This window comes from Triturus cristatus, chromosome 4_1 (assembly GCF_964204655.1).
Source record: "Triturus cristatus chromosome 4_1, aTriCri1.1, whole genome shotgun sequence".
In the NCBI taxonomy this organism is placed as follows: Eukaryota; Metazoa; Chordata; class Amphibia; order Caudata; family Salamandridae; genus Triturus; species Triturus cristatus.
The window spans coordinates 81365132-81385995 of NC_140585.1; the positions used below are offsets into that span (position 1 = coordinate 81365132).

General features: G+C 45.0%; 1 protein-coding gene across 4 annotated transcripts in view; it reads left to right on the forward strand.

The window, feature by feature from the left end:
• The window catches only part of LOC146839585 (uncharacterized), a 241904-nt gene that overhangs the window by 199229 nt on the left and 21811 nt on the right, over positions 1-20864 (forward strand). For all 4 annotated transcript variants that reach the window (XM_085651660.1, XM_085651663.1, XM_085651662.1 and 1 more), the window contains exon 7: positions 7099-7263. In XM_085651660.1, coding sequence (XP_085507786.1) covers positions 7099-7263 — 165 coding nt within the window. The remainder of the gene's footprint in view (positions 1-7098; positions 7264-20864) is intronic.

The window sequence follows — 20864 nt, forward strand, 5'->3', positions numbered from 1 at the left end:
TCGTAAGATACTTGAGGCAGTTTTCTCTTTGCCCGCGTGCCCTGCTGTTAAATGGGTGTGTGAAAAAAACAGGACCTGTTCTCTAAACGGCTGAGGTACCAACAATTGTAGGGGCTCGTTCTTCTTGCCCTCCCTATATAACAGGTCGTTCTTGATAAGAAACCGGGGGAATACTTCTTCAGTTCTGGTGGTATTCTGATGGGCTTGTTCCCATGCATTAAAAAGGGTTCGGTCGTTGGCCTGGGAAAACCTAAAACTTCGGTCGATAATCCAGGGGTCTGTGGCTAACAGAGTCGGAGCGGGTCTTTTCCTTTCTTCCGTCTGTTCCCTCAATTCCTCCTTGAACAGTGACATGAACCCGGGATTGTCCACCCCAAGAATGACATCCTCGGGTAATGTGTCTACCACCCCAACTTTCACTACCTGAGTGGAATGGTTGTGTGGGGTAATCGGGACTCGGGCCAAGGGGTAGGGCTTGACGTCTCCATGTATGCATCGGATTAGGACAGTGTTGTTTTGCAGGTATTGGTTGGGAAGTACTAGGGCCCTCTTTACCACTGACTGTCTGCAGCCGGAGTCTAACAAGGCTTTTACCATGTGTTGATTTATAGTTACCCTTACGTAATATGAAGGTCCAAACTCTGCAGAATACAACACGGCCTTTGGCAGATATCCGACCTCCATGGGCTCTTCATGCCTCTTTTTCGGACAAAGGCGGGCGATATGCCCCCATTCTCCGCAATCATAACACTGGGGCCCCCGTATAGCCCCCAAGTCCACTTTTCCCGTTTTGGGGCGGACTATCTCAGGGAAACTTTTGACTTTCTTCTCTGTCCTAGTTGGCGGTCCCGGTTTGTGGGTTTTCTCATACTCCAGGGCGGTGTATCGGGGTTGGGCCCTACTGAACTGGGTAGCCATTTCGATGGTTTGGGCTACCGTTAAGTTGGGATGCTGTCTCAGCCACCGCTGAGTCCCATATGGTAAGGCCTCTAGAAATTGTTCCAAAGAAATTCGGGACATTATCTCTTCTTTGGAACTTGAGTCCGGTCGCAACCATTTTTCCGCGGCCATTTTGAGGCGAAAGTATATAGTCTTTGGGTTCTCCCCTGCCATCCCTCTCTCCTTTCGGAACCGCACTCTATACGCCTCTGCGTCTAATCCGAGGTGCTCCAGGATAACCTCTTTTATCACGGAATAGGGAGTGGTCCCTGTTGGGTTTGCGGCTTGGTAGGCTGCCTGGGCTTCTGTTGACAGAAGGGGGGCCAAGAAGAAGGGCCACTTGTCCTCAGCCCATCCACAGGCTCGGGCCGCCCTTTCAAAGTTAGTCAAAAAGGCGTCCGGGTCTTCTCCCGGGACATACTTTTGCAGGGCGATTCCTGAGGGATGAGGACTGTGCGGTCTCGTGATGGGTATCCCTGTGGCGACGGGGCCTTTTTGTAGGGCTTCCAATTGTGCCGCCATGGTGTTGTGAAAGGCCTCCCGGACAGCCTGGGCGGAGGTCATCTGACGTTCCACTGCCCATCCGAGTTTTTCCTGACATTGCACCAAATGTTGTATGAGGGCCTCCATCTGGTAGCAGGTGGAGTATGATGGAATGAATCCCACTTCTGACACCAGTTGTGGCGACTGGTCAGGGATAGACAGGACTCGAATGGCAGGTACGGTGGGTTTTATTGAAAGATAGCTTTTCTTTCTACTAGTCTTTATGTTCTTGGGGTCCGTGATGAGGGGTTTCGTGTTTTCTTCTCGGTGGGGTTTCTCCCTCTCTCCCGTCTGCTTCCGGCTTTCGTGGGCGTCAGTTGATTTGGGTCTTCACTGGTTCTCTCCCACTCGGACAGGATGGGTCCCAGAAAGAAAAGAAAGGAAAAGGATCGTTCAGGAGAATAGTCTCTCTCGAGGGGGCACACCCTAAAACCAGGGCCGGGGGTGAGGGACTACCATAATATTGTGTCAACGTGCCACTCAATACGTGCTCCACCTCCGTGTGGGGGTTCGTAGTGTAGGTAGTGTGGTTTTACGGTCAGGTAGGGTGTTTAGGGGAGCACGGGTTACACAGGGGGATTGGTCGTTTTCTCCCCTCTGCCCATCCAACCCGCCATACGCCCTCGTACCTGTTCGAGCCACACCCCTCCCCTGGTAGTGTGGCGGGGCGCATCGCGGTGTCCTGAGCCTCCTGGCGTTCTCCGTCTGTCTTCGCTCCTCTCCCTTCCGTCGTCCTCCGGACCGGATCTCTCCTCCTTTCCTCTGGACGCCTCCTCCAAGTCGCTTCGCTCTTCCTGTCCGCCGCTTTCCTCCTCGCCTTCGTTCTCCTCGCTCCTTTCCTCGCCTCGTCGCAGATCGTCTCCTAAACTCCTCCGGGGATCGCCGGCCGTCCTGTGCTGACTCTCCTTCCCTTTTGACGTCTCTCGCGTCATGACATCACTCAGGGGCGTGTACCAGCTGTCATCGGGATTCCACTTAAAGGGCCCGGCGTCGTCCGTCTCTAGAGGGCTTCCCCTGTCAGGTGACGGAAGCCATTCTCTCTGCTGGGGGGGGGATAAGAGGGTGTAAGTTCGTATTGTGCATCCACCAGTCCGTTACCCCACTGTGTTCCTCAGTCCCTGCTCCGTCACACTTGGGTAATCACTTTCTGAACATGTTACTCTGCTTCTTTTTTAACACAGATAGGAAACACAAATCAAACAAAAGACTGGAATTATATGACTATAAAACTGGATTTTACCTATGAAGGAGAGAGCATCCACTCTCAAAGTCCACTCACTAAAAAATAGTTTGGTGAGAAAATTATGAATCTTGAAAGAAGGAGTCCTGCTCTGTGGTGTTGATTTTAACGCATCACCAAATTATTTGATAAGAAGCAAATCATATCCTTCATATGCTTTTTCCACTTAATTGACATTATATAATAGAGGTGGGAGAGGCACTGATGTCTCGCGCGAAACTTGAGCCAAATGCCTGGCCCTGGCTTAGCTCGAGGCTCTTTTGGATCCTCAAACCCAAAACGAGCCGGGCCGCCTGCCACCCACGCTGTAACCTCATGCACCAAGATGTAAAGACAAAGCATTCACTTTGATATGAAAAGAGAGGGGGGAAAGAGATACCCATCTAGTTGCTAAAATGCACAGTGTGCAACCAGACACACTGCGATCAATCCTGGCTTCCTGACTTGACCAAATTGTGACACAAGGTGCTGGGTGTTGGAAATGACCCATTATTTTGCACGGTGACGCTCCAGATTTTTGCCCTGACTGTTTAGTGCTGTCTATAAAACTGTGGGCACTTTACCCCTGCTGACTAGTGGCAAAGTGCAGTCCTCCCCCTTTCAGCATGATGTAATTGGCATACTCCCGATTGGCGTATTTAACTTACCTATAAGTCCCTCATAAATGGTACAAAAGTATACCCACAGTGCCAGTAATTTAAAAGCCATGAGTGCACTGCAGCATTCACTGTGCCTTCCACTACAGTGGCAATGTAAACATGGCTGCAGGCCAGTCACCCGTAGCCTGGCTGCGCAGGTTTAAACGTCATATCTGACTTGTCAAAAGAGCTCTTTCGACAGTTCTATACCTTCCTTTTAAATATTAAAAAGTCACCCTAAGAAGACCTTACTGCCCTTATAGAACAAACTTCCCTTGGAATTAAGATGCATTAAAGCAACCCCTATGTTCCAAAGAACAAATAAAAGCATGGCTCTTCCCCAACAACTCATATTGATCCCAAAATCCCCTCGCTGGCCCACTTCTCTATTAGCGCCAGAACGCTCCTTGGAGTAGCAGTTTGTGCTTTTGAAATGCCATCACATAATTCGGGGCGCATGGTGGTTAAAAGTAGGGCACGTAAAGGTTTAATGTTACACATTTCCTTATAGGGAAAAAGCCCTAAAAGCTATTTCCACTGTAGCAAGGCTAGCTGCTACATAGGAAAACAATGGATTACATTATTACCTTTATTAATGCTAATTGTGGTTTAGAAACAGCTAGATACTACTCTTTTTTTTAGGTATTTCAAAACCAATTTAATGGAAACATTGAATTTGCAATATTATTAAGGAAAAGGCACTTTTAGAAGGTTACCTTTTCCATACCTAAAACCTCTGGAGGCCCCTTTGCATTTGTTCTTTCACTTCTCCAAGCCAGTTATTAGCTTTTGAATAGGTGTGCAATGTCTCCGAGTTCTAAACAATAGGCTGACCTGAATTTGTAGCAATGCTACCTCTAAACCTGATGGAATATGCTAGGTGGGGCTGTGAGGATCCTTTTTTACATTAACCCCTTTGCCGCGGGGGTAATTCCCCTGCGGTGCGGGGGGAAGGGCGGCGGCGCTGTGCTCGTGACGAGCCCAGCTCGTCATGAGGCACAGTGGAGCTGTGCTCATGACGAGCTGAGCTCGTCATGACTCCGCCCACTGATTAATTCTCCCGCACAGGCGGGGAATCAATCACGCGTGGGCAGAGCGCGACCGTTATGACGAGCCCAGCTCGTCATGAGCCCAGCTCCACTGTGCCTCATGACGAGCTGGGCTCGTCATGAGCACACAACGGGTTAAAGTGTTAAATCCTGCTTGAATGTCACATCCTGCAAGGTCTGCTGGAGTTTTTTATATGACACTTGGGGAGCACTTTGAAGAGACCTCCCCCTGTCACAGGGAAATGTTGGCTCTTCCTTGGGCAGGGCCATTCTTTGTCCCTCCTCCCAGCCAGGCAGGCAACAACCATAGTGGACATCCTTTTGACATTACATTGTCAAAGCCTGTTTGACATGTCTGCTGAGATTACAAATAACACTTGGGGATGCTCAAAAGGTGGAGGGAAACAGGATGTCAAAACAATTATTGTGTATCAACTGTCTGCTTGCCAAAAACTCAGCTTTTATTCTACCAGACTTCTGTCTCTGAGGTTGTTGTGGGTACAGGGCCTGCCTCAAACTGCATTTTAGTGCTAGATGTTGGAGATTATTAGGATTGCCATAGTACACTCCATATACACACACCCAGACCTCAGAGTTCAAGCTTAGTCTGGATGGAGCCTTTGCCATCTTGAAAATGCCCAAAGTGGGTAGAGTTAGCCCCAGGACCCTTTACCCATTGGTTAGGACATCCCAAGGGGTTATTACTCCCAACTAGATATAACATGGCACCTCCAGATTCCCACTTCAGAACACTTTCTGGACATGAGGAATACCAGAGGAGGACTCAACTTGCTGTCTGTGACCTGAGAAGAGCCCTGAAGACCAGACCTACTCTCCCTCTTGTACCCAGGACAAACAGTGGACTCCAGGAGTCATAAGACTGACCTCCTGTTAAAGCTATAGGAACACAACAAGTACAAAAGGCCTTTTCCTGCACCCGCAACCACCCAGCTGACCAGTGCCTACTAGATCTTGTCTGGACTTTCTTGTTGACTTCAAATTGCACACTGTGAGCCTCCAGATGCTTCCTCTGAGGTCTTAGGGGGCTTTAGAATTGTATCTTTTAGTAAATTGGGTCTTAAAGGACTAAATTCAGTAGGTAAAATATTTAACCAGGGCGAAGCTGGTTAGTTTATCCGACCCGCAGTCCATCGCGTTCAGCATCAAATTGCGCTTAAGTCCTGTTCTTCCTCAACCATTGACCATCACTGTCATTTTGTGTTTCTCTGTGAGAATCCTACTTACAATTTTTAAAATTCATATCTCTGGTTCTCTTTATTGGATGTTTGTCATTTTAGTTTCATTTTTATTGTTTTGCATTTTGACTTTATTCTTGTTTTAGAACTGCACACATATTTTACACATTTCCTGCAAGTTAAGCCTGTGGGTTCTGTGACAAGCTACCATGGGGTTTAGCTCAAGTTAATTTAGTTGCCTCAGCGGTTAACCCTGACATGCATTATGATTACTAATCGAGGTGGTTTCGCATGTCCCTCAACTAATACACCCAATTTCTTTACAAAAGACAATTGCTTAATTTCTCTTTGCCTTTTTTTTATCATGATCACAATTGAGATCACCTTAAAATACATAGCGATTTTTGTGTTTTATTTAATAGACTATAATGTTACTCCATATGAATAATAACACTCTAGACCACGTAGAGATGTGCACACGACAACTGATGTGCCAAATGGTTCACGAATGAGACTGTCATCTGGCTGGGGGGGGAAACAATGTTTCGAAGTTTATGTTTGAGATTATCACTTTTAATAAAGGGCTCTCAATGCAGTGATGTAATATGATGTTCTAAGGGGAAAGGCTGATACAAGTAAATATAATGCACCTTTTAGAATAGAATTTTGAAGAGACTTTATTTTAACCTTTTTGTTGTAAGATGTCTTCAAAAATTAAATGAAAGTGTCCCTAAAGTGGTGCAGATCACCTTTGCTGCTTCCTTTACTTTATTTCAGTTAATGTTTAAATAAATGCCTGTCCTTTTGTTTAACATCTTTCTGGATGTTGGTCAATTAAACAGTAGTCAAGTTCTGCTGTTCGCCAGGAGGGGCACATGCAAAGGTCAGGAGGGTCCCAAGCGCCCCCCCCCCTGCCGTATTTTGAGTATCCCTACTGTAGTTTATGGCTGGGGGGCTTCTGAGAAGTGCAGTCTCTTTGTTTATTTATGGCTGTTATGATAAAGTAGCAAGTCAAACATCATGATATGAGTCTCTGTTCTTGTAATAAAATCAGGTGTTTGAACAGCAAGTGTATTCCTCTGCGGACCAAGGTACCCCAAGGTTCCTAAGGTACCCCAGCTTATTTCTCAGAAAAGTGTCATCTTCTTTATTCGCCATCATCATCTTGTTCAACTCTGATTGGACAGACTTTAAGATGGTAACACACAAAACACTGCATTATCATTTCCATTGTCCCTGTTCCGTTGTCAGATTCATCAAGTCCTAGTGATGGTTGTAGCAGGAAGGGGGAGGGTTTCAGTGGATTGCTACCCTATGACACTCCCCTCTCCACTTCCTGCCTGGATCAGCTTAAGGATCTTCAAGTTCTGGCACAGCGGTGTAGTAACAGGGAGAAGATATTGGTATCTTCCTAAGATGAAAGTATCAGATCGATGACTATAGCCAATACAATAGAGTCCATAAGAGGGTCTGACGCATCACTATGTTTTCAGGTTCCAGAGAAGGACAACCAGAAGGAAAGAGAGAAGCTGTTAACAGTAAAGTTGATCCACCAACCATAGTTCCGGCCAAGCCACCAACACCACCCTCTGCTTTCAGGATCCCGATTCAGCCATTGAAGATCCTAGATCAGTTCAAAGGTCTATTCACTGACACCGGTATGGTCATATTTTGTTTCTCTGTTGATTCTTATGGAGTAATGCAAATGTCAGTGAAGTAACCATTTCATGGATTTAAAGGGAAGAATTATAATGTGATTCAGCAAAAATATTTATCCGAGATAGCGTTGACCAGGACACAGACGCATGATTGCTTTGACTACTTTCTTCTTTGTAATATAAAGCATGAAGGGCGGGCTCCACTCATCGAAAAAAGAAGGAAACAAATTGTCAGCAAACATAGTTAACGCTAGCTATTTGAGCGAGCTCATTGGCCAACCCCACTACTGCAAACCATTAGCAATATCAGCAGTTTTTAGACTTTTGGCTATCTCCACTACATTAAAATACAAAGCTCCACTTAAAAAGGTGAAAGAAGGAGAGGGTGGAAAGAGGAGGTACAAAGGAGGCTACAAGGGGTTCAGAAATATATAAAACTTCCCTGATCAACAAGGTCCTCCACAACATAAATGAATGAGATCCGCTAGTAGTTGTCATGACTACAAGCGTCTCTGGTGTAGTTCAGATGATACAATCAAAGCATGACTCAACCCAAGCTATACCGCTAGGAGAAGCAAGGAAGAGTCACAAGTGTGAATCGATGCCTGTGATGAGCCTTCCCAAAGGGTCTAGTGATGTCAACGCAGGTGAAATTGTAGGGTTTACCCGCATGCGTAAATTCCACATTAGCAGGGCGCAATGAAGATGAGACACCTAAGGTCAAAAGATTCATTTTTGTTTTGGTAATTCTGCCCCATGAGAAAAGTTGTAAACAAATCTATGACATTTCATGCAGGATTTTTACGTAGGATGTCTCAGTGGACATGGACGTTGTCTGTGATATAGTTGCAGACATTGCACATCCCACATTACCAATCTGAAGCCCACAATGCAATTAACCAATGAGAACCAAAAGAAAACAGCATTCTCTTGACGTCCCTGTAGGGCTTCTCCTTTGACACTGCATTCAGCATAAAAGGTGCTAAAGACCAAACCTGAAAATGAAATGGGGGTAGATGCAGGTGAATTACAAAGTGTGAGTACAAACTTGGTGTATCCTCTATGTGCAGGACAAACAGGAAAACAGTGGAACGCAGCAAGTGGGTGATTCGAAAAGGTAACTTTACAGATGAGTAATTCTACACACGTAAAGTTACTCTTAGACTTTAAAATAACTTTATTACTTTTGGCTATTCACCATTAAGCGGTGCAAAGTTACTCAAAAGTATAGACTTCGATGCTCCCAACTCATGTAATGGGGGTCGAGTCAGTAAAAACATCAACTACGACTTAAAGTTACGATCAGTAGTGACTTTACGACTGCATTTGACACTCGGAACACTTGATGGAGACCTCCAAAAATGGGGTGATGATCTCACTATTTTAAAAAGTTTAATCAAGATTAAAAAAATATATAAACATTTTTGTTTGTTAAATTTTAATGTGGAATCTTTTCTTTTTTTACAAATATATCTGCACTATTTTCAACATTTTAAATTAAATTTTTAATCCATTTACGTATATTAAATTAAATGAAAATTATTAATTTCCAGACTTTGAAAACCTATAGAAAGTGAAACGTTTATATTTATTTATTATGTATTAAATGTTACTAAAACATATGTATAAAGTTTATTTAACTAAATACATTTTTCTAAAAAATGAAAGTTCCATTTATTTATAAATTGAAAAAGGTCTTAAAATAATTTTAAAATAAAATGCATTTATAAGTTACATTTATTTTCTAAATGAAACATTTATGGTTTTTTTCATACTAAGCTTAGTTAATTTATTTCAACATTATTTCCTATGGGATTTCATTTAAAGTCCCTACCTAAATTGTTTTCTATGGGAGAATGTCCTAGTACCTCTTTGAGTTTTAAAGAAAATTTTATTGAAATTTAAATACAACAGAATTATAATAAAACAGCATGGTTAAATTCAACTAAAAAGGGGTATTGTCCTACAGGAGGGGAGGAAAGGAAGAAATAAGGGAGGGGAATAAAAAGGAAAAAGAGATTGTCAAATAGTAGAACACAATAGATACGCAAAAAGCATAATTATTACTGTATAAAACGCATGCATAGGAAGTATAAAGGTACAATTGGGTATAGAAAGACTTCTCCAGTAACAGTGTATGAAATATTTAGAAATACAAAACATTTTATATGTATAGATGTTTAAATTCAACAGAAATATGTTCAAGGAGGGTTGGGAACTTCTTCCATACGAGGATTGTGTAGGGGTAGAGAACGTGCAACTTCATTTAAAAAGTTCGTGATTGGCACCCATAATATATCACGTTTAATAGCAAGTGTAATGGGATATACATAGGCCCTATCTAATCTATGGTGGTAACAAACCCCATACCACCAAGCTTGAAAAGAAACATTTGAGGCATCCTTCCAAGACTTAGTGATTTGTTGAAACACCACAGCTATAAGTAAATCAATAATGGAAGTATCTGTAGTGGAGAAGGACCATATGTCGGAGAGACTGCCTAAGAAAATATGTGAAAGAGTAAAGGGGAAATGTGTTGAAAAGATTTTGTTGATCTGCCGCCACACGTCATTCCAAAATTTGTAAATCGCTGGGCATGTAAATAACATATGTTTAAGGTCTGCCAGTGAGGCTGAACAAGTCCAACAGGTAGAAGGCACGGAGGGGTCAATCATGTTCAATTTAGCAGGAGTAATTAAAAGTCTATTATAGATAAAAAATAACGTTTGAGTTGTATTAGCTGCTCTAGACGACTTCCTTATTTTGATCCAAATTTTCTGCCACACGGTAGCAGAGAAAGAGTCCTCTAAATCTGACTCCCAATCAGATTCTACTTTGGATTTATCCTGAGTAGCAGGAACCTCTCTCAACTTTCTATAGATTTGGGAAGCAGAAGAAGAAGCAAGTAAGTAAGGGAGAGGAAGAGGAGGAGAGTGAGTGTGAGTGATAGATGAGGAGAGGGAATCATAGCTACTCTGTGCAGCCACACGTAGTAGATTATATTTAGGTTCAAAGGAAACTGGTAAAGAAAAACGAGATTGAAGAGTACTGAAGGAGACACAAGTACCTTCATGAAAAAGCTGATAAGTCCAGTTAAGACCAAGATCTCTCCAGTCCTTCCAAAAAAGCATCCTATTTTTTAATTTAATAAGGGGATTATACCATAGGGGGGAATGCAAGAAACGTGAGCGCTCATCAGAACCATCCACAAAAAGAGGAGAAACGTTTTCCGAGAATTTTTAAGAATGGGAAGGGAAAAGCCCTTGGGAATGCGGGACAATGACACAAATTCTTCAAAGGTGAAAGGATGAAAGAAAGAGGACTCAATGTCTACCCACAGAGGTTGAGAAAGGATATCAGATTTATGATCAGATAAAAGGGAAACAGAGTGCTGAAGAAAAAATGAGGTATGATAAGTAGCAAAATCCGGAAAATTAACTCCACCTAATTGCTTAGGGCATTTAAGTCTGGCAAAAGACATCCTAGGTTTCTTATGATGCCATAGGAATTTTGATAAGATGGAGTAAATATTTTTTTAGGAGGATTTAGGTATATTAATTGGAAGATTAGAAAGATAGAACAAAATTATCGGAACTAATATCATTTTAATAGAATCTAATCTACCCCACCAAGATAAAAACAGAGGATGCCACCGAGCTGTAGAATCCTTTAGAGTTGCTAAAAAGTTTTTAAGATTAAGTGCGACAGTGTCTTTAATAGAGGGTTTAAACCACAAACCTAAGTATTTAATCTGAGTCGGGCTCCAGTGAAAAGATGAGGCCAAAAAATCTACGTGGAAACAAAATTTATTTAGCGGAAGGATTTCACATTTGTCCACATTTAATTTATAACCCGATACCTTCGCAAACCCAGAAACTTCAGATAAAAAGGATGGAATAGAGGTTTTAGGATTAGAAATGAATAAAAGTATGTCGTCCGCAGAAGCCGAAAGTTTCAAATACTTATCCCCATATGGAAAGCCGGTGATACTGTTATTTTGTCGGAGCTTTGTCAAAAAAGGTTCTAATGCTAAAATAAAAAGAAGAGGAGAAAGGGGACAACCTTGTCGGACACCTCTAAATAGGGGAAACGAAGAAGAGACAAGGCCATTAGCTAATATAAAGGATCTAGGAAAGGAGTATAATAAAGAGATGTATGCAAGAAATTTCGGACCAAAACCAAACCAAGCAAGAACTGCAAACATAAATTGCCAGTTAACCCTATCGAAAGCTTTTTCGGCGTCCAGTGCAATAGCAGCTAAAGAGTGTGGGTAGGAATGAGACTTACTTAATACGTTAAAAAAGAGTCGAGTATTATCAGAGAGGTGACGGCCTTTAACGAAACCACATTGTTCCTTACCAATCAAGTGAGGTAAAATTTTATCGAGACGGAGCGCTAGAATTTTTGCAAAGATTTTGTAATCCAGATTAATTAGAGAGATGGGTCTATAATTCTTACATAGGGTATGATCCTTATTCTCTTTAGGAAGGAGGCAAATTAAGGCTTCCTGAAAGGAGCCTTCAGATTTTTTGGAAGGTATAAAGAATGAGAACAGTTGATGAAGCTTAGGAACAAGCAACTTGGAAAAATGTAAGTAGAATTCGATCGTAAAACCATCTGGCCCAGGAGCTTTGCCTTTTTTAAGCACTTGAATGGAATCCTGAATGTCTTTAGGACTTATATCAGCTTCCAAGGGGGCAAAGTCAATGTCTGGAAAAGAAGGGGAGGGAATAGAGGATAAGTATTGATCTATATCAGTTGACAAGGGAGGAGATTCCGGAGTATAAAGCTTTTGATAAAAATTTGTAAATTCCATCAGAATATCCTCATCTTTATGGAGTGTGACGTTAGATGAGGAAATAATAGATTCAATTCTTGTGCGCTCTCTCTTTAACTTTAAGGTATTTGGCAAGAAGATTGCCAGCTTTATTCTGAGCAGTATAATATTTGTCACTAGATTTAAGTAAACATAAATTTGCAGATTCAGTAGAGACTTTATTAAACGAAAATTGAGCCTTGAGAAGCTTGTCCAAATCAGAGGGGGATTTAGTCAAGTAATAGGAATGTTCCAATTGTTTGATTTGTAGGTTAATCGATTGTAAAGACTGGGAAGCGACACGCCTTTTATGAGAGACAAAAGAAATAATGAAATCCCTAGAGGCAGCTTTAAAAGTGTCCCATAACACTTGAGGAGAAATCATAGGAGATTCATTTTCGGTAAAAAACAAGGATGAGAACTCAAGAAAAGCTGGGGTAAATTTAGGATCTAATAAAAGAGAGTTGTTAAACCGCCATCTCCTAGTACCTTTTACGGGCGGGAGTAAATCTAAGTGCAAGGAAACTGGAGCGTGATCAGAGATTAAGATAGAACCTATTTCAGAATGGGTAATATGCTGAATCAAGGCTTTAGAAATAAAAATGTAGTCGATCCGGGATTGGGAGGAGTGGGCTGGTGAGTAGTATGTGTATTCCCTAAGTGTAGGATGGCAGAGTCTCCAGGAATCAACAAGAGACCGTTGGGAAATAGTAGAAGTGAATTGAGTGTGCATCAGAGAGGGAGAGAAATGGCAATTGGAGCGACGATCAATAAGAGGGTCCACAATTGTGTTACATTCCCCTCCCAGAATGAGATAGTCATCAGAGGATTGCATCAATGAGGTGAGCATCTGTGGCCAAAATAGCTTGTCCTGAGTGGTAGGAGCATACACATTGAAAATAGTTATAGGGATGTTATCAATTAACAAAGATGCATTCACCCATCTACCATCAGAGTCATTGGCTTGGTGTATAACTTTGATATTTAAGCGTTTATGACAAAGAATAGCAACACCATTACGTTTTCCTGAACCAGGAGATGCAAAAACATGACCCACCCAATTACGACGTAGTTTGGCAATTTCAACCTCTTTTATATGAATCTCCTGTAATAACACAATATCCCCTCTCAAACTTGCTAAATGGGATAACACACGTTGCCGTTTAATGGGAGAACCCAATCCTTTAACATTCCATGTAAGTATATTTAACGACATTTAAAAATACAATTTATACCAAAGAAGTTGTGTGGAAGTCAAATATATACATAAGTGATAAAATACAAAGCATCTTGTAAAAATTGGAGAAAGAATGGCCTTGCGTCTAGAGGAGTAGCTAAGAAATAAGGAGAAAAAATATGAAATAAGAGAAAGATTTGGAGAAGATAGATTAAAAGTAGAAAGGTATGAAACGAAAAGATTGAGGATCAAATATAAACAAGAGGAAAAACAACTGGAGGAGAGATATGACCAGAGAGAAAAGCAAAGAAAGTAAAAAGAAAAGGAGAAAGAGGAGAAAAAGCAGTTATTACAAAAAACAAAGGTATAAAACGACAGACAAGAACAATGAAAAAATAGAAGAACATACCACCAAAAATAATGAAGAACGGGGTTGGTGAAGCCACATGAGGAAGATGGGACACTAAAACGGGAGACTCTACAGCGACGATGAGGAAGGGACATCCGCTAGGCAAGCTGAGGAGAACAAGGAACGATTAAGAACCACAAAATCGCTACCTGAGAAGGAGAAGAAAAGGGGGAACACGTTAGCACAACATAACGATACAAAATACAAGAGGGGAGAATTAAATATCATTAATGGTGAGACAAACAGACACCGCTAAAATGAAAAGGTCCATCATGACTGAGGTACTTCCATGGACTCCGTTCTGCAGCTGTTCAGGAATTGCTGGAGCAGCACAGGGTCTTCATAACTGGTAGTTTTGTTGTTATAAGTTACTTTAAAGAGGCATGGATGGAATAAACCATAGTGGCGTTTATACTGCGTAGTGCAGGTCTCATGTCTAGGAATTTCTTCCGACGGTCAGCAGTTGGTTTAGCATAATCCTGGCAAAGAAAAGAGCAGAACCATTCCAAGTAGATCCGTATACTCCAGAAAGTATAAGATGACTCCTCTCGGTTTAGTAGACGATAATGAAGGAGAGCGATCTAAGGGACCTAAACGATGCGCCCTTTGAATATTTAATGAGGGATTTTCTGGAAGACCCAAAAGAGTTGGCAAAAAGGATTTGAAAAATGAGATTGGATTGGCACCTTCAAGACCTTCAGTCAATCCATAAATCCATAAATGCGCAGATTATTGCGCCTATTACGATTTTCTAACATTTCAACCTGCTGTTTAAGTTGAGCCACCTCCTGAGATATGAGAGAAACTTGAGCTGTGATGTTTTGAACAGAGTCAACACGTAATTCCAGGTCTCCAACTCTCTTCTCAGTGAGAGACCAGTTAGCTTCCAGATTCTGAAGCCTGGCATTAGTTTCCTCCATATGTGGTTTGAGGGCACGAATTTCATCAAGAAGGAGTTCCATAGAAATCGGGGACGATGAACTAGTGGGAGAAGGCGGGTTAGCCTTCACCCTTTTGCCAGAAGTAGACGGTGACGCAGAAGGTATCTTGGTATTTTGTTTAGTACTTGAGCGAGGAGTAGACGGAGTAATAGACTTGGCGCCAACATAGTCTTTGGTATTATCGTCAGTATGTTCTTGTAAAACATCAAAAGGGTTAAAGACCTCTAAATTGCCCTCGGTGGAGGAACGGGCGGCATTACAACTGCCGCGAGGCATGATGTTCTGAGAAAAAATATACTAAGAGTCCTTCAAAAGAAAGCAGAGTCAAAATTGGAGGATAGTAGCCCAGCAAAGACGAAGAAATATTGTTGAGCAGTAACTGCAGGCACACCATCAATCAAGTAATATAGATGCTGCTTAAAAAGGACGAAAGAAACGTAATACTAGCAAAAAAGGCAGCCAAATATGGATCAGCACCGTCATACAGCCGCAGGCAGGGAGCAAAGGATCGTTGAAAAAACAAAATGGCGGCCGCGACGGTGAGGTAACAGGAAAAACATTAAAATAAACTTTCCAGCCTCACCCTATGAAAAAATAAAGGTATCATTCTGGAGAGTGGCAGTTCCGATTGTCAAAATGAACAATGTCGGCGATTTTGACGAAGAAATGCTGCCTGCAGAGGTCGCGTTCCTTCACGGCTCGCCGGAGCTCCCAGGAATAGCGGCCATCTTCTAAGGCTCCGAAGCCACGCCCCATGTCCTAGTACCTCTGAGTGGCCTTCAGAGGTGCTGAAGTTACTCCAGCTTATGCTGTGGGTCCTTTTTAGCTGTAGTAACATTAGAAGTGCAGTTTGTGAGTATGAAGGGGCTTATTCGTTAGTCATAAATATAACCCATTTTTGGTCACTCCAACCTGTCCTTCCCACATTTAATACAAAAATGCATACTTAAGTGTGCTGAGACATCCGCAGTCCGGGCGGAGCTCTCTGCACATAAAACATAGAAGAAGTGGAGATCTCGGTACACAGGTTTGTGAATAGCATTTTTTAGTATGTTAGTAGTACTAATGTACTACTTCTAAACGCACTAAAAAATGCAGTTTTTGAATAGGTCCCCAAGTGATCGGCTTGCTCTGCAGTGTGTGCAGCTGCCAGAGAGCTCTACTACCTCGGTCATGACCTCTCCCATCCACATGTACAAAGCACCGCTAGGCTTTCTTGACAAACTGTTCCAAAGATGCCCATAACATCCCTCTAACCATTTATCAAATGGCGACGAGGATGGGATCCATTTGATTAAAGATGGTACCAAAGCAGCGTAGGTTAAGGATGCGTTATTAAGTTCACAGAATTCAACGCCTTTAGTCTTGCAAGTACAACTGTGTCTCAACGTCTCCTGAGCTCAGCCCAACATTCTAAACAGCTCTACCTGAAGGTTCCAAGGGTGCAACCACCTTGTAGAGAATAAGGAAAGGGAAACAGAGGTAGCCTATCATAGAAGGTAAAAGAAGATTACAGCAAATAAATTGGCCAAACCAAAAGAAACCAAAAGGTTTGTCAGAACTGAATGTATGATTCAAAACAAACATGCCAAGGTAAATAACATCGTAAAGATTGTTCATAGGTGGTTCAACCATTTGGTGGCTTAGATCTGGAGGAAGTTTGATGCCAGAGTATGAGTGAGCCAATGTTGGTATTTTCTTTTTTAATTCGAGTTTATGCTGGTGTTTGCTGATGGAGTCCCACCTTTTGTGTTTAGTGTTGAACATTTCAACTTAAATCCTGGAACCCTTGAGCAACATTTAAAAAAATCATGTTTGGCGTCTGCGCTCCTCATCAGTGGCGGCTGGTATTTGAAGGTGGTGGTGAGGCGTATTCAGGGGGGGAAGGAATGAAATAAAAAAAATTCAAACGCACACTTACCTGTCTGCTGCTTCCATCCACTTTCGCTGCCACCTCCTCTCGGTCCTCTTCCCTGCTTCCAGGGCAGGAAGCAGGATGCACCCGGCTCCCAGCCTCCCAATAGCCTAGCGCGCAACCAAGATGGCCGCGTAGGCTTACGGCTCTTGAGGGCCTCCGCAACCTCCCACGTCTATCCTGACTAAATCCTGGTTAATTTGACGGGCTTTTGCTGATGAATTTGCGCTGAGGTGCCACCCGTTTTCCAAATTCAGATCGGACGCCGGGAACCCGAATGGTTGCCCTCCGAAGTTTGCGGCCTGCTATTGCCTTGGTCCCGATCTCGAGTTGGTGAGGTGCCCGGGTACGAAGTGAACAACAGCGGCATGCTGGGCTTGACTTGCCACGTACCCCGCACTTTCACTTTCGTTTTCAAGTTTGTTTTCTGAGACCGGCTGAGGGACCTTGGTGTTTCAGAGGAGCGCGGATGGCGGAGTGTCTGGCCTGATTTTCGGACTATACACGGGCTTCCTGTCTGCGACTGCTGTGTTCTATTGAATTAGCTACCTGGTCCCTGTCCCTGGTGCTGGCGGGTGCCAACCTTGGTGGCCTCCGGACGATGGCGGCGAGACTAGACGGAGACAAGTCGAAACCCAAGTCAACCCGGAGGGGAGCCTATACTCAGGTCAACAACATGGATCGTTATGCGCAGACAAAGGGATCCCCTAGTGGCTCGCATAAATCGCCTGAGAGGTCTAAAGAGGTCTCGGGCCCATCGTCAGAATTGACCCTGCAGGACGTCATGGGCGCCATTGAGGAGATGAAGGCTGCTGTGGGTCAGCGGTTTGATACCCAGGCTCATAAATTGGACGCGGTCCTGATCGATGTGAATTTGGTCAGGGCAGACCTGTCCAAAACCAACGAGCGGGTCGACTCCTTGACTCAAGCGGCGTCGAGCCTAACTGTGGATGTGGCCGCCCTGCAGATGGAGGTCCGTAGGTTGCGGCTAGCCAGTGACCTGACGGATCGTCGACTTGAGGACTCCGAAAGCAGGGCTAGACGGAACAATGTTCGTATCATTGGAGTGCCCGAAAGATCGGAGGAATCTGCTGCTGATCTTTTTGTGGAGGATCTGGTGATCAATCGTCTCGCGCCCAAGGGATTGAGCAAGTTCTTTGCGGTGGAGCGGGCCCACAGGATTCCGGGTGGTGCGCCCAAAGTGGGTGCTCCCCCGCGGCCTATAATCGCCCGACTCTTTAACTTTCGGGATAGGGATGCTATCCTTCAGGCGTCGAAGGTGGCCGGGCCGCTGAAGTTTGAGAACTCTAATGTCAGCTTTTACCCGGACTTCATGCAAGCGGTCCAAAAACAACGGCTGGGATTTTTGGGCGTCAAACGGCGCTTGAGGGACATGGAGCTGAAATACGCAATGTTATTCCCGGCTAAGCTGCGGGTTGAGTTCCGGGGTCGCTCACACTTCTTCGACCGGCCGGAGGCGGTTGGAGACTGGTTGGATGCCCTGCCTCGGGGACAGGATCGAGACACTCGGATGGCGGAGAGCGGAGAGGATTTGGTGGAGCAGGGCTAGAACTTGGTCCCTGGTGATGGACTAGACTGGTGACGTTTGGTACCTTGGCTCAACTGGACACTAGTTTGACACAATATGCCCTTCAAATGCCTGGAGGTTGTGGGGAGCTTATTGGGGCCCTTTCCTCCTTCTGGGGTTCTTTTTGTGGTATATGTTAGGGCGACAGGCACACTGCGAGTTGGGGAGGCTGTTCGGGCTCAAGCAGGGGTGCAGGGAGGGGGGAGTTGTGATTTTGGGATTGTGGGGGAGGGGGTTGTTGGGGACTGTTTGTTTGTTTCGCAAGGCAATGTGAAGTTCTCTGCTGACTTGTCCGGGTTGTGCTTTCCGGGATGTGGGTATCATGCACGGGAGTGGGGTGGGGGGTAGGGGATTGAGAATCCTTTCGTGGAATGTGAATGGATTGGGGGACAGGATCAAGCGCGGGGTGGTGCTGCAGTTTTTTAAACGGATTTCGCCCGACATTGTTTTCCTGCAGGAGACACATTTGATTGGGAACTTCTTCCATGCCCTAAATAGGAGGGGCTATCGCCTCGCCGCTCACTCTGGTTTCACTTCTGGCTCTAGGGGAGTGGGCATTTTGGTTAGGGCCTCTCTCCCATTGGAGGTGGACGAGGTGTTTCACGATGATAGGGGGCGCTATGTGGCACTGGTGGGGAGATGGGAGGGTAGGACTGTTTCGGTCGTTGCTGTTTATGTGCCTCCGGGGTTACAGACGGCTACATTCGCTGATTTGGGGCGTCTGGTCCTGGGACTCCCTGCGGGGGTTCTGGTGTTGGGGGGCGACTTTAATGCTGTTGTCTCCAGGTTGGAGGACCGTTGCCCCCCCAGGGATCTCCCTAGGGCTCAGGCCTGGTTGGGTGGCTTTTTGGACACTTTGGGACTTGTAGATTGCTGGAGATTGATGCACCCGGGACAGGCGCAATACACCTTTCACTCGGGGGCCCATGGGAGTCTCTCGAGACTTGATTACATGCTTATGCCGGCGATCCAAGCTGGGATGATTGGGGAGGTGCGTCATTTAGCCCGAGGTATCTCTGACCATTCCCCCATATGGTTGCAACTGAAGGTTGTCCCTGGGGCAGAGGGGAGAGTAGCACCCATTAACCCCTGGTATCTACGTAACCCTAAGATCCGCGCGGAACTGGTCAAGTCCACTGATCACTACTTTAATGATAATGTGGGGTCGGTGTCGTCGGCCGTCTCCCTATGGTAGGCTTATAAAGTGGTGATCAGGGGGCAGGCCTTGTCCCTTATCTCCCATGCTAAGAGGTGCGAGAGAGCAGAGGTGGTTCGCCTGGAAACTGAAATAGCTGAAATGGAGGAGGACTTGGAGCGGGGAGTTACTGATGAGAAATTGCACGTTCTCCGCCTCAAACAATCGGATTATAGAGCGCTAGTCACGGAAGCCGCTAAAGGGATGAGTAGAGAGCAGCAAGGACGACTGTATGATGTGGGGGATAAGGCCGGAAAGTTGATTGCCTGGTTGGATAAGAAGGAGAGAGCGAGCAGGGTGGTGCCCGTGGTGGAGAGAATGGACGGAGTGCGTGTGACTGACCCTGTGGAGATCGTTGACTGCTTCGCGGATTACTTCCGCGGGGTATACTCTCCGGTTTCTGTGCGTGCGGAGGAGGATTCTCATCTGTTGCTTAGAGACATTGCATTGCCAACCCTATCGGAGGCTGATGCAATATTGATGGAGACGAAGTTGTCGTCAGATGAGATCGCTCTGGCCATTCGCTCGATCGCATCTGGTAAGGCTGTGGGTCCTAATGGTCTTCCCATTGAACTGTATAAGTTGCGTCCCGATAAGATAGCGCCGTATCTTCGGGACATGTTTTTCGCGTCACGTGCGGCGGGTTTCCTTCCCCCTGACCAACGTCTCGCCACCATAGTTGTGATACACAAAGAGGGGAAGCCGCGAGATCGCTGCGGCTCCTATAGGCCCATTTCGCTGTTGAACGCAGAACCCAAAATCCTGGCTAAGGTATTGGCTAATCGGCTGGTTCGGGTCGTGGGTGACCTGATTCATCAGGATCAGTCCGGTTTTATACCCCATCGGAATACTGCCCTGAATTTGAGGCGGTTGCACGGCGTGCTTGCTAGAGCGGAGTTTATACGTGAGCCGGCCATCTTGGCATCTTTAGATGCCACTATGGCGTTCGACACTTTGGAGTGGCCGTATATTTGGGCCGTGTTGGCGAAATTCGGGTTCGGCCCTGAGTTCATTGGTTGGGTAAAATTATTGTATGCTGACCCATTGGCTCAGGTTGTGGTGAATGGTAGGGTGTCGGCTCCCTTCGCACTGGGGAGAGGTACGCAGCAGGGTTGTCCGTTATCACCCCTTCTTTTTGCACTTTCTTTGGAGCCTCTCGCCGCTTGGTTGCGTTGGGAGCCGTCGCTGTGGGGTATTAGATGGACGCCGGAGTTTGAGGCTCGTGTCTCCCTTTACGCGGATGACATCCTTCTGTACCTTACCTCTCCCCGACAGTCGCTAATTGTATTGGTGGATGTATTGAATTCCTTTGGTCGCAACTCTGGCCTGGTTATTAACTGGGCTAAGTCATGTGTTTACGTCCTCTCGGGAGAGGCCCCCCTCCTACCGCGGGATTGTCCTATCCAGATTGCTACACTGGGGTTCAAATATTTGGGAATCTTTATCTCTCTGGATCCCGCGGTCCGCTATGAGCGAAACCTTCTCCCTCCCCTCCAGCGATTGAAGGCCGACGTCGCGAGGTGGCGACGACTTCCGCTCTCGCCGCTCGGGCGGGCGGCA